General features: G+C 45.0%; 1 protein-coding gene across 2 annotated transcripts in view; it reads left to right on the top strand.

Moving 5' to 3' along the window:
* MAPK4 (mitogen-activated protein kinase 4) overlaps positions 1-14,773 on the top strand; it is a 139,431-nt gene that overhangs the window by 80,325 nt on the left and 44,333 nt on the right. Inside the window, exon 1 of one of the 2 annotated variants that reach the window (XM_074995785.1) lies at positions 3,776-3,890. The exons of the other annotated variant lie outside the window; for it this stretch is intronic. Within the exon in view, the coding sequence (XP_074851886.1) occupies positions 3,840-3,890 (51 nt within the window). The 5' untranslated portion in view covers positions 3,776-3,839. Of the gene's footprint in view, positions 1-3,775; positions 3,891-14,773 lie in introns of those variants that run through there. 2 annotated transcript variants of the gene reach the window in all.

Raw genomic sequence — 14,773 nt, 5'->3', positions numbered from 1 at the left:
TCGTCTGGCCCTGTAGATTTGTTTTATACTTCTGCCGGTGGGTAATTCAGGTTTATGGATGTTTGGTAGAGATCTTTTAGTTTTCGGTTTCTGTCAGTGGGATCAGAGCAGATGCGATTGCATCTCAGGGCTTGACTGTAAACAATGGATCATGTCATGTGTGCAGGATGGATGTTAGAAGCATGTGGGTAAGTGTAGCAGTCAGCGGGTTTCCGGTAGAGAGTGGTGTTGATCAGGCCATCAGTGATTTGTACAGTAGTGTCCAGGAAATGTACCTCTCATGTGGAGTGGTCAAGGCATAAGTTGATGGTGGGGTGCAGATTGTTAAAGTCTCTGTGGGATTCTTCTAGAGTCTCTTATCATGGGTCCAAATGATAAAGATGTCATCAATGTATTGTAAGTAAAGGAGGGGTGATAGGGAACAAGAGCTGAGGAATCATTGTTCCGAGTCAGCCATAAATATGTTAGCATATTGTGGGGCAATGCGGATGCCCATAGCAGTGCCACTAATCTGGAGGTATAAGTTTTCCCAAAATTGGAAATAATTGTGGGTGAGAACAAAGTTACAGAGGTCAGACATCAGGTTAGCTGTGGTAATGTGAGGGATGGTAGTCCTGATCCCTTGCAGTCCATCTTCATGTGGAATGAGGCACATGGCCCATTGGCCAACTGGGCTGTAACCTACACAGTTCCTTTGCCCCAAAACCTTGTATAAGACAAATGTATCCTTGAACATTACTGGAGTAGCAGTTGCTGGGTGACTGCAGAGGTGCTCTGTAGGCCAAGAGGGGAATTTCATTCCTGCTTTCCTTTTGTATGTCGCTATCACAGAGCTCATTTACTGAAATTCCATGTTGTTGTGTGGTCTGGATTCTGTCTGAGGAGCTTAGAGTTCAGAGAGGGAAAAAGTAATGCCAGGTTCATTAAGAGTGAATAATGATTAATTGAACTGAGTTTCATTGGTACTGCATGAGCAACCTGCAACAGGAAAATCTAGTTATACTTGGTGCCATAGGATATCCGCATGCCTTTCCTCCTGAAGGCAACATATCAGGTTTAAAATATTATCCTGCTAGAATGAGCGCACATTCATGGTCTCGTGTGGCTGTAAGATGTTATGTGGAATTGGCAGCTTTATATAAATTGTTTTTAAATGTCAACAATTCCAGTAGCTGTCTCTTTGGTGGTGCCATGGCCCTGAGTTTAAACATGGGAATCTGGCTATTATCACTGTTTTGTGGGTGTTTGGATCTGAGGGTCTTATTTGTATGGATCAGCTGTGAAATCTGGACTTTTCCATAGTATGTGGGGGGCGGGGAGGAGAAGAAGGGTACTTCAAGGCATGTGTTTAGTTCAGACCTGTCTCTGTAAAGTAGTTGCCCAGTTGCAGCAGCCTCTTTATCCTGACAGGAAAATTGCTCTTTTGGAACCTGTGAACATGTGGCTTAAGTTCAGACCCTTGGGCAGTCTCCTCCCATTAACCTCTATTGGTCATGTGCGTCTAATAAAATCCCGGCACCTCTGTCACAGTTGCTTTTATCATTTGAAAAAGCTACAGGTTGCATGGGGTGATATGATGGGTTGGGTGGGTGAGCGGGAGTGATATGATTTCAGGTGATTTCTGCTATTTCTAGCATATGGTGCATAGTAAATCAGTTAGAATGTCTAACCTAAAATAAGTTAATGTGGAGTGCAAGTTTGCTTTGGTGTATGTGTGGAAGACGTAATTCAGAAGGATTCTATCTCTGCTGATGACCAGTGTCTGTGTGGATTCAGTCCTGGAGCTATTACAAAAGGGCACCCAAGGTGGGATTTGAAGTACAGTGGATCTCAAGCATTTGGGACTGTTTTAGCTAGTACGACGATTATGTAATGCACTGGCTGTCCCACCATAGCAGTCCTTCCCAATTTGATTTGGCCATGGAATCCTTTTCAACTCAAAAGAATTTTTCAGAACCCCATTCCCAGGCCCTACCCCGCCCTTCAGCCCCCAAACCCGCCCCCCCTTCTACAGGCTTTACCCGCCTCAGCCCCATATTCGCCCTCTGTTCCTAAGGTTTACCCCCATCCCTCAAACCTGCCCTGCCCATCCCCAGGCTTAATCCCTCTCAGCCCCAAACCCACCCTTTATCACCAGGATTAACCCACCTCAGCCCCAAACTGGCTCCAGGGACTAACCCATCTATGGCACTGACTGCGGAGCCTATGCTGGGCAGCCACATGTGCCCAGTGGAAGGAAGTCTGGCATGGAGGTGTTCCACTGGCAGGGGTGAGCCGAGCCACGTCCACCACAGGGGTTTGGCCGCTCGGATAGCGGGTTGTGTGAGGGGCTCTCTGCAGCTCCCTGCCCTGCTGCTGCTGAAATAATGGAACTCAATTCAATTGGTTTAATGGCCAGATGCGTCCCATTGCCCATTAAACCAATTAAATTTACTCCTACCGTTTCAACAGTGGCAGGGCAGGGAGACACGGAGGAGTCAGCTATTGTAACGGAATTTTCTCACAGAACCCTTATTTTCACTTCGCAAAACCCCAGGGTTACACAGAAGACCATTTGGGAAACACTGCACCATGGACTAGGGTGACAGAACTGAGCAGGCCTGATTCTGGTCTGTCTTCCTGTCGTGTAACTCCACAAAAGTGAAATCTTCTTATAACACAGATGAAAGACAAGATCAGAATTGGAACCCATAATTCTCCCTCAAGTTTTGGTTGCATTAATAGAGTTAATTTGTTCATGATGCTGACCCGAGTCCCTGCCAATGATATGACGGGGCACTGCTATTTCAGTCTCTTTTGCAAGTTTCTTTCTCCTAGTATGTATGAATCTAATTATGACTTTCATTTCCATGAATTTGCATTTAATGGGGACATAATTAGCCTTGTTAAGAGAGACTTCTTGTTAACTTGTTTCCAAGATGTCTTTAAATCTTGCAAGATTTAAAGCTTCTCACTTGTTTTGCACTTGCTCATAGACCCAATATAATCCCTCTTGGCTCAATCAAAAAATAAAATCTCAGTTGATTAACCAGGAGAAAACTTTTAAAATAGGAAGAAATGGAACCTCATCCAGCTATAAAGGTGGAACCCAGTACCCTCTGTTTGTTTTAAGTGTGAGATGGGGCTTTATTAAGAGGGGGGAAATAACTGGAAAGAACATGCGTTTTTCCTGTCCCTTTTTGTGTACTTCTAATTATTTTACATGCCTGTGTTCTCTTCCTAGGTTACTTCGCTGGGAGATGGCCAGCGCTGCTGTAGGATCACTGCAAACAAACAAACAAACAATTAAATAGCTAACATTTGGTATTCTAGTGGTCCTGTTGGTGCTATCTTCAAGTACTGCATATGCCCTACATTCAGACAATGCCAACCCTTGATTGCATTTGCACTTGACAGCTGAGCCAGCCCTTGGCTGCTCTTGCTCTTCTGGAACACGGTGCTCTCAAAAGCACAGACTTCGCTTATTTTCAATTTTTTTCCCCTTTCCCCTTCTTGTTTCTTCCTTAAGTGAAGCTTATAATAGGCTGGGATAATTAAGTCAACTGATTCCGTCAGCCAAAGCGAGCAAGAATACATGTCATATTTTTAAGTCATGTAAAATGACATTTTTATTGTGCTTTGCTCTGAGCCAGGAACACCGTTCAGCCTGTAAACCAGACAAATTCAATTGGTCACCCACTCTTTTTTAAAACTGCGTTTTAAAAAAAAAGCTGTAGTGGAATCCATCTGCTGTTGTATCAGCATTATTCCAAAAGCTTTTATTTGTTTTTATTTCAGATTCCCTCCCCCACCCGTGCAGTTCTTAGAATCAGGAATTATTCCAGCTCCTACTGAAATCTATGGCAGAAGTCCCACTGATTGCAGGAGCTACAAGCTCTCATATAAGATTGGTACATTTTATTTTATAAGCACTTTGTGCCCAGCCTTTGCTCTTTACGTGCTGTTCAGAAGGCCATGGTCCAATGTTAGTTACACTAGTATAACTCTGGAATAAATCCAGTGAAGCTGAGTTGGCTTTGGTTCTTGTGCTTGCAGGGTTTCCTGATTTGTGAGAGCAAGAAAAATAAAGGAGAGTCTTAAATTTAAAAAGATTAAATTTTATCCTCTTTCCCTTGAAAAAATACCTCTGGAAAACATTAAATAGTGAAACAACAATTGCTAGAATTACTGGCTGTGATTTTCAAAGGAACCTAAGGGAGTTAGGCACTTCACTGTTGTTAAAAATTAATAGGATTTGAGAACTTCTGTCCTTCCTTAGGCTCCTTGGAAAATCCCAGGTGAAAGGAAAAGAATCTGGGCATCTGCAGCTCGAGCATGGGGGAACCTAAAGCTCCCTTCCCCTGCAACCCAGTCATCTCAGATGTAAATCACTCCCCACTCATGAAGAAGGGATGTTAGTTCTTGCTGAAATGTCTCCCCATTTCTCAGTGTTTAGTGAAGTCTGATGCTGGTAAGAGTTTTCCATTACTCCAATACATTACCTAGTAAACCAGGACATGATCTGACCTAGACTCCACCCGAGACAGGGTTGAGAGGGAACAAAGTACATTTGTAATTCAGTAACTTTGATTACATGTGTGTATCTGTTTGCTCATTAAACCACCAAATTTCATTATCTGCCATTATCAGAGGGGTAGCTGTGTTAGTCTGTATCTGCAGCAACAACAAGAAGTCCTGTGGCACCTTATAGCCTAACAGATTTTTTTTGGAGCATAAGCTTTCGTGGGCAAAGACCCGCTTCATCAGATGCACGTGCATGCTTATGCTCCAAAAAAAATCCGTTAGTCTATAAGGTGCCACAGGACTTCCCGTTGTTATTGTCCGCGATGTGTCTCCCTGTCAGTGTTTGAAAGAAAAGGAGACAGGCAACCCTTCCTCCCACTTTTCTCTCTGTAATGTGTTTTACCTTCTGTTGTTGTTACAAACACCTAAAATTATTGTGCTGAAAGCTTAGAAAGAACAACTGATTTTCTCCTCTCCCAGATGTTCTAGTTTTTCTTCGGCTGTTTGACCGTACTTTGTGTGTAGCCATGCAATTGCTCAGCCTAAATATACTGGCATCCACAAGGAGCAAAAAGGCAGTTCAGATTTACCTGGGATGAATTAACTTACTGAGTAATTAGGAGGAAGTTAATTAGCAGAAATACCTGAGCCTGATGAAACAAAGTTCCTCACATACATTTAGTGGGGACTTGACAAAAGGAGCTCCTGGGTAAAGGAACAATCTGTGCAACGCAGAAAGCGAAAGGTCCCGGGGGAAGGGCGGGTTAGGGGCAACCTGGTCTTACCAGGAAAGGGAACCAAGAAAGAATGCTGCTTGCATGGGATAGGCTCTGCAAGGGAGGAACCATGAAGGCGGACTTCAGCAAAGCCAGGACTAGGTCAGGTAGCAACAGAAGCCTTAGATGGGAGAGGACTTACATGCTGGTCTGAGGAAGAGTGGTTGTGGTTTGACCATGGTGGGGTAACTGAGCCCTCTTCCCCCCTTGAGCTAGGGATGCTGGGGTGAAGGGTTATTTGAATTAATGTTCTACCTTTGGGTCAAATAAACTAGACAGGCCCCTGATGGGGCACTGTTCAATATACAGAAAACTCTGTCTTAACCGGCAGTCTATCATCCGGAACTCTCAAATAGCCAGCGTTTAACCATAAGTCAGTTTTAGTTACGTTTTCCATAAGTACACTATAGTGAAAGTAAATACAAATAAGTACAGAAAATACAGTATAAGATTATATTGTACTACTGTTGTTGGTAAGTAAAGTACTCTGCATACGTTTTTGTTTGTTAATATCTAACCTTGCTTTTCTTTAGTGTTATGTATTGCTAGCTGTACCTCTCTATTATCCAGAACATTTGAATATCCGGCAACCTCCCAGTCCCAGGGCTGCTGGATATGAAAGAGTTTACTGTATATAAGCTTCATGGGACCTAGTGAAATCTCACTAGTGGAAACTGAGGCCTGTTCTACACTAGGGATCACAGTCAGTCCCAGATATGCAAGTCTAGCCATGCCATTTGCATAGCTAGAATCGACATATCAAGATCGACTTCTTCCCTGGTGTAGATCAGGCTTCTTTGGGCTCGCGTCAATGTCCCTTACTCTACTCATAAGCCTGGAGTACAGGGTCAGTGCCTGAGCCCAGAGGCATCAATTTTTGCTGTGTCTTTACATGCAGCAAAATTGATCCCTGGCAGATTGATGGTGGTGTGTTGACCCCGTGGTAAATAGAGATATACCTTGAGGCGGATATAATGATGATGCTACAGTGGGCTGCCAGGTGAGAGCCCTAACACATGTCAGTTGTGCAGTTTCCTGGCATAGCTAATTAGTCAGCTTGCCATGTTTGTGTGGATATTGACCCAGATCCTCAAAGCTATTTAAATGCTCCCTTTGAAATCAGTGGGAGGCTAGTGTCTAAATGCCGTTGAGGACTTGGGGTCTTATGCATAATGGTGGCCTACAAGAGGAAAATGACATTGTAAAATTACAAAAAATTGGCATGGGGGCAGCTAAAATTACTATAAGTAGTTTATTTTTAAATGATCTAGATTGCATGTTGATAGTGTCTTGTAATAATAATACTCCTTTGAACATATAAGATCCAAAATGTGGCCGTTCAGAAAGCTATGATGTAGTCAAAGTATGGGATTACTGTGGAAACCATACACAATTCTAAGTTATAGTTTGCTCTTGCTCTGCCAGGGTTGTGTAGTAGTAGTAGGCATCCTTCAGTCTGCATAGGCTATAGATCGTGCCCTTTAAAGTTTCAATTGAGGACTTCATTTACAGCGTTTATTGTGACTATGAAGACCCACATGAAAGTGACAGTCCTTGTTGCATCTCTTGCAGATGTAGTGGGTGTCTGGCAAGTCCTTATTGTGCTTTCTGTGCGCTCGCTTCTCCTCTGCTAGCTGTCTGATCTTCATCTCGCCCTTCTGAAGGCCCTTGTGTAACCCCTGCCTCCATCTCCTGCGGTCGTCTGCTAGTTCTTCCCAGTTGTTCAGCTCGATGTCTACCTCTCTGAGGTCTCTCTTGCAGACATCTTTGTAGCGCAGCTGGGGGCGTCCAGGAGGTCTTTTGCCAGAGGCTAGCTCGCCATATAGGATGTCTTTTGGAATCCTTCCATCATTCATCCTGTGGACATGGCCAAGCCAGCGGAGTCGACGCTGCCTGAGGAGGGTGTTCATGGTTGGGATTCCAGCTTGCTCGAGGACGGCTGTGTTGGTCACTCTGTCCTTCCATGATATTCCAAGGATGCGCCTGAGGCGGCGCAAGTGGAAGATGTTCAGCCTCTTTTCCTGGCGGGCATACAGGGTCCAAGTCTCACTGCCATAAAGGAGGGTGCTGAGGATGCAGGCTCTGTAGACTTGCATTTTGGTGCGAGTGTACAGCTTGTTGTTGTTCCACACTCTCTTGCTGAGTCTGGACAGAGTTGTGGCCGCTTTTCCAATCCTCCTATTTAGCTCAGTGTCCCACGACAGGGTGTCAGTGATGGTGGACCCGAGGTAAATGAACTCATGGACGACCTCTAACGTATAGTTGTCAATGCTGATTGATGGGGATTCAGCAACATCCTGACCGAGTACGTTTGTCTTCTTTAGGCTGATGGTAAGCCCAAAGTCCTTGCACGCTTTGGAGAACTGATCCAGCAGTTTTTGAAGCTGGTCTTCTGTGTGAGACACTACAGCAGCATCGTCTGTGAACAGCATGTCTCTGATGAGGACTTCTTGCACCTTAGACTTAGCTTTCAGCCTTGTAAGGTTAAACAGTTTCCCATCAGATCTTGTGTGCAGCAAGATGCCCTCTGTTGAAGATCCAAAGGCATGCTTCAGGAGAAGTGCGAAGAAGATCCTGTTCAAACTGCTCCACAAGATAGGCTGTCCTCCACGGTTACTCAAGATGATCCAGTCTTTCCATGAAGACATGAGAGGAACCATCCAATATGGTGGCGCATTATCGGCTGCTTTCAGAATCAGAAGTGGCGTCAAACAAGGAAGCGTGCTTGCTCCGACATTGTTCAGGGTTGTGTATACATGCTTATATTTCCTGTGGTGGGGCTGATCCTAAACTACATTTGTCTTGCATCTTTGAAAGTCTCACCTGACCTCTCCCCACTAATCTACTTCTCCTGAACCTACTTCAGATGCAGTATTCCAAGCCTCTGAGTAAATTTAACCACTGTCATTTTTAGCAAAAACAATGGTAACTCACAGACTCTGTCCCTGGGCATGGGCTGGGAGAAACAGAGGCATTAATAATTGCCTTTTGGCTGGATCTTGGAGATCTGGCTCAACAAACTCCAGAGAACGCGAAGGTCAAGATTTGCTCCCTGCAAGCCACATGGTAGAGGTAGCTCCACTGTGACAGGGAAGCTGAAAATGACTGAAAGGCAGAATACTTACATGCATTATCTGCTCTCCACAAAGATATTTGACTAGTCATTCTCTAAAGATGTATTTATTGCATAACATAGTTTAACAGCTCCACGGCAGTTTTACATTTCCTCGGGAGAGATTCGCCAGTGTGTTGCACGATAGGTCTCTTCTTTCTGAGCAAAGGTTGCCATTTTTACCCTCTAGGCAGTGGCACTTCTGTGATGGGTGAGAGCGCCCATGTTTATCCAGTGTGAAATCCTGGCCAGGCTGAAAGCCAAAGGGAGTTTTGCCACTGACTTCTGTATGGGTATAGAGGTTTGCTTCAGATCGGGGGGCTGAGTGTTTTGCTGAACCCCTGGGAAAAGTAGGGGGAGGGAGGGCTGGCTCTGCCTTCCTGGAGGGTATGGGGCTTCAGGTGGAAGGGATGGGACTGGAAGCAGCCAGCCCTCTGCACCACCCTCAGCACACTGAGCTGGGCGCCCAGCCAGCCCTGAGAACTGCCCAAGAGTGCACCATGCGGCACTCTGGCAACAATTTAAAGAGCTCAGGGCTCTGGCTGCCCCTCCCTAGGCAGTAGCAGTGTCCAGGAGCTCCAGGCCCCTTTGAATCACCTGGGACCAAGGCAACTGCCCCCCTTTGTCTCTCCCCATCAGCAGGCCTGCTCTAAATAAGAGGCTTTCACAGCAGTACAAGAATCTAGCCAACAGTCTTAACTACCAGGTCCCTACAGGTGAGTTTTCATAGATTGGAAGCTCAGGAAAGACTGTTCTGATAATCTATGGTATGGTATGTCTGCACTTAACCAGAGAATGACCCATTCACGGTCAATCGCCCAGTGTTTGATTTTGTGCATCTGGTAAAGACGCATGAATTCAGTCTCTGTGGGATCCTCAGTTGATGCCCTGTACTCCTACTCTCACAAGGATTAAGGAAGGTTGAGAGGGAAAATGCTCCTGTCAACCTTTCTGAGGCTGTGTCTATACTAGACATAGAAGTCGACTGCAGATAGGCAATTTGCGTAGCTAAAATCTACTTATTGGCAGTCGACTTCAATGTCTGTCTACACAGAGGAATGTCAACAGGAGCATTTCTCCCATTGACCTTCCTTCTTCTTTGCCTCTCTTGAGGAGTTCCAGGCTTTGACCTAGGAAAGCGGCATTCCATGGATGCATGAAATGAAACCCCAGAAGATCGACCCTGAGTGGGTTGATCTTTCACAGTGGTGTGGCTGTAGCCTCAGTGAGGACAGATCTTACAGTTGCCTGCGGTTATGTTGATTCTAGCTGCACAATTGCCACAGCTAGAATTGCGTCTCTGCAGTCGACTGTAAGATCTAATGTAGACCAAGCCTTAGTCTGCCCTCTTAAATAAGATAGCCATAGGACTCCTGAATTAATTCTTTCTTCAAGCCCAACAAATGTGGGTTGAACTAGAGCATATGTTATAGAAAGCCATCCAGGGATGGAGAATCTACCATAACTTTTGGTAACTTGTCCCAGTGTTTAGTTACGCTCCCTGTGAATAATGCATGACTTATTTGTGGTTAGATGTTATCTAGCTTCAATTTCCAGTCACTGGATATTGTTACAACTATATCAGCTTCATCTAAGAACAGAATCAAATTATCAAATGTCAGTCAAGTCACCCCTAACCATTCTCTTTGTTGCCAGTATATGTTGTGTGTAGAAATAAGAAAGGAAATGAAGAGACTTAGTGGTTCAATATCTGAGATATTTGAACTTGAGAAAACAGTTTGTAAGGAGTTGCTTTGAGCAAAGGCTTACTTTATGTAAGTGTTCACAAAGTCAGGTTGTATTGTCTTGTCTTGTATGGAATCCCACCATTCAGCCGTTCACTTGTGTAATGAACTGAATCGTCAGGCTGTGCTCTGCTGATATAGAAAAATGGTTTCTGTTCTTGTCACTTTGGGAAAATACCCAGTGAAGGGCCAAAAGTGAGAAGCTTCATGAACCAGAGTAAATAAAGCAGTAAAAGAAAAGAATAAGTCCAAAATATGCATCACAGAAATATGTGAGGCAGGAGGGGGTCGGTGAATACATAAAAACACTAACCTATTCCAAAATTTTCAAAGAAATGGATGAGCCTGATGTCCAATGTGCCTCACCCAGCCCTTTGGCTGGTCTTCCTTCTGGGGGAGTAGGGGTAGCACCATCAATTAGTAGGTCTTGCTGTCACAAAGTTTCCACTGATGTACAGCTGATGTTACCCATTTATTCCTAGCTCTACTGTTCCGTACTGTCCTCAAGAATTCTTCTCCATTCTTTTTAGCAGCCAACACAATACAGTCGCGTCCAGCTTAGTCATTGCATAGCTGAGCTCTCTGAGCCCTGATTTAGATCATTGCTCATCACTTCAGCCCCCAACTCCAGTAGACCCCCGACTTACGTGGGAGTTGCGGTCTCATAACCCCCACATAACTCAAATTTTGGGCAACTTGGGGGAGGCAGGATACTGACCAGGGCAGCAGATCTGGTCACTTTCCTGGCTCTAGTGAGTGGAGAGGAGCCAGGAATCAGGCAGCAGCCTGGCTCCGGGCTCCACTCTGCTTCCGGAGCCAGGAAACTGACCAGAGCAGCAGCCCTGGTCACTTTCCTGGTTCCAGTGAGCTGAGGGAAACTGGGAACCAAGTGGCCACCTGGCTGCCATTTCCCCTCTGCTCACTGGAGCCAGGAAAGTGACCAGGGCTACTGCCCTGGTAAGTTTCCCCACTCCTGTCAGGGGCTGCAGCTGACAGCCTGACTCTTGGCTGCTGCCCTTGACAGGAGCTGGGAGAGTCAGGCTGCCACCCCAACAAGAGCGGTTTCTCTGCTCCTGTCAGGGATGGCAGCCACTCCTATCAATGGCAGCATCTTGGCTGCTGCCACTGACGGGAGCAGGGAAACCTCTTCTATCAGTGGTGGCTGCCACCTGTGACAGGAGCCAGGAAAATGACCAGCGCAGCAGCTGTGGTCTGTTTCCCCACTCCTCTGAGTGGCATTAGTCTGAGATACGCACAACTTGAGTGCTCAGATCTTGGGGGGCTACTGTATTTTATCTCCTTTCTGACCTTCCTCCAGCTTATCAATGTCACTCTGGTAAAATGGCACTTGGAATGGCATGCAGTGTGCCAGCTGTGACTGCACTGAAGGATCTTGTAGGGGACGTCTGCACTGAAAGCAGAGGTGTGATTGTGGGACAGGTAGACAGCTGCCGCTAATCTAGCTAGTTCATAACTAATGTCCTGCTGGGGAGTAAGTATCATGATTGATAGTCTGTGCCACCACGTCTCTACCACTAATGTTATCTGCACCAGCCAGACTATCCTTATCTATGCTACAGTCAGACCTGCACTTACAGTGTAGACATACCAATAGAAAGGACAACACTCACTTCCCTGCTCTGTGATGTCTGTGTATACAGCCCAAATCTGCTTCGGCCACTTTGCTGCCTTATTTCTTTTGAATAGATCATACCCACCTATGAGGATCTGCTGTTCATTATGCTATGATTATCTAGTGTCCATCATTCTCACCTGATGATAATCTCTGCCAGTTATAGAGTCACTTCCTCTGGGTTGTGGATCAGGCCCACCTCTAGTTAATAACTTTAATAGCAGAGAGTGAAGAGTGAAGTTCAGCCATGCAGATGGCCAACACAGTGAATGGAGTGAATTTCATGCTTATAGACTGACTTACTGTGAGTGTCAGATTATTGGATACTTCCTAGTTTCGAATATCAGAGGGGTAGCCATGTTAGTTGTATCCACAAAAATGATGAGAAGTCCCATGGCACCTTATAGACTAACAGATATTTGGGAGCATAAGCTTTCGTGGGCAAAGACCCACTTCATCAGATGCAATGTCTAAGTTACTAATAGTTTACAGAGCTGCAGTTCATGGCACTTGCTCATATGAATGTTCATTTTACTTTGGCTTTTTGTAATGAAGTGTTGAGTGCCTAGTTGCTCTATTACAGTAAGTACCTCCGGGACCTTATTAGAGACCATGATGCGTGTCCATGTACAAAGACCTAACAAAAAGATAGTCCTGTCTGGAAGAGTTTACAGTCTAATTAGAAGGCAAGAGATAATGGGGATATATACAAGAAATGCAAATGATTATATGTGCTGCTGCTTTTTTATTTTTCCATTTGTTTTTATTTTTTTTCCAGAACTGTTATGTATTTAAGGATGGATATCAGCCTGGTCAGTATTGGATTTGTTACTCCGTTTACTTGAATTATTTGTAACATTCATTACTTCTGAGCATTTGGAGACCATAAAAACAAATTGTCCATTTTCATGTTACTCAACAAGTGTTTTGTTGATCTTCTCATAGAGCTTCCAGTAAAGGAATCTCTCTGTTGCACTGAATAATTGCAGTGTCTGAAGAATAATAGTCTGATCCGACAACACTTCAAGGCTCAAGTTCTATATCTGATTCAGCAACAAATGTCGACTAATCAGTCTCAATTAATTTGCACCTTAAGGAAAAAGAAATTACAGCATTCTTTTAATAGCAAACACTCTTGATTAAAATACTGACTTATACGCTTTAGAAATTAGAACAAAAATCTGCATTTATGAGAAGACAGGAAAAATATAACTCTCTCTTAGCATTTGTTATATTTATCTATCTCTGCTTTTCTGCAGAAAAATTGATCATAATGGGCCATTGATTACAAGGAGTATGATCCAGGGCTGTCATACTAGGTGACAAAACTGTGTTAGGGCTTTCCGGAGCTGAACAATGTCATGATTATTTTTAAGGTCAGTGCAGCTATTTCTTCTGATAAACGATCATAGCTCCCATTGAGATTAATGGGGACTCTACATTTGCCCCTCAAATGGAGAACTAGTTGGGTTGGTTGAAAATTTTCCAGACACATTTTGGACTAATTAAAACATTTTGCTAAAGGTGTCTGCTGGCTGTAGAAAATTTTGGGTAGGTCTACACCAGCGATTCCTGACCTTTTCCAGTTGGGGACCCATTTTGATGGTTCAGGAAGACTTCATGGCTCAAGGCAATTCAAAAGCCAGAGGGGAGAGGGGGGAGAGCAGAGCCGTAACTAGCTAATTTTGCACCTGGGGTAAGAATTATAAAATTGTGCCCCCTCGTGTTTATATTCATAATAGTTATTTCATTGAAAAGGGGAAATATATTAATAAAATAATAACACTACATTTACTATAATCAGTCAAGACTGTGGTGGAAAGTAACTCATCCCCAAACTGCTCCCCCCAGCTTAAACCGCACAATCATGAGCTTGGGGAGTCACACTCAAGGGCTGGGAGTCAAACTCAGAGGCTGAAGGGGGCTAAGGGTGTCTCACTCAGGGGCTAGGAGTCACTTGGGGCTGCAGGGGGCTAGGGGTGTCATACTCATTGGCTGGAGGGGCCTAGAGAGGGCTAGGGGAGTCACACTCAGAAGCTCTCTACGTAAAAGAATAAACGCACACAAGTCAGATGTCAGAAATGGCAATATACAAAAACCCGTAGGAGAGCACTTCAATCTCCTGGGCCACACAGTAGCAGACTTAAAAGTAGCTATCCTACAGCAAAGAAATTTCAGGACCAGACTCCAAAGAGAAATTTCTGAGCTACAATTCATCTGCAAATTTGACACCCTCAGCTCAGGATTAAACAAAGACTGCGAATGGCTGGCTAAATACAAAAGCAGCTTCCCCTCCCTTGGTGTTCACACCTCCAGATCAACTGCTGGTAGTAAGCCTCACCCTTGCTGCCTGAGCTAACCTTGTTATCCCCAGCCTTGCTCTGGCTTATTTATACCTGGCCCTGCAGATTTCCAGGACCAGCATCTGATGAAGTGAATCTTTGTTCACGAAAGCTCATGCTCAAAACTTTTCTGTTAGTCTATAAGGTGCCACAGGACCCTTCGTTGCTGTTACAGATCCAGACTAACACGGCTACCCCTCTGATACTCAGAAGCTAGGAGTCACTCAGGGGCTGAAGGGGGCCAGGAGAGTCACACTCAGGGGCTAGGAGTCGCTCACAGGCTGGAGGGAGTTAGGGGAGGCATAACGACCCCCACAGCTGGAAGCCAGCTGGGGCAGAGAGCCCCAGCTCACAGCGCCAGCTGCAGGAACCCTGATGGGGTCTGCAGGGACCCCATCTCCTGAAGAGGCTGGAAGCCAGGGAGGTGATCAGCGCTGCCTTCCCTCCTTCCCAACCTCGGACCCAGGCCCCCACCTAACCTGCTCCTCAAGTATGCAGTTCTCTGTCCTGCAGCTGAAATGGTTCTCAATGTAATTGATTGGTTTAACGGCCTGACAGCTGTTACTCCAATTAAAAGGTTGAGAACCACTTCAGGAGTGTGAATGGCTTCTTAAGGGCCACTTGTGGAGCTGCCCAGCCCCGTGGGCTACTCTTTTGAAATG

The sequence above is a fragment of the Carettochelys insculpta genome, chromosome 5 (assembly GCF_033958435.1).
Source record: "Carettochelys insculpta isolate YL-2023 chromosome 5, ASM3395843v1, whole genome shotgun sequence".
Taxonomy (NCBI): Eukaryota; Metazoa; Chordata; order Testudines; family Carettochelyidae; genus Carettochelys; species Carettochelys insculpta.
The sequence above is the reverse complement of the archived record's forward strand: the minus strand, read 5'-3'. Positions and strand labels throughout refer to the sequence as shown.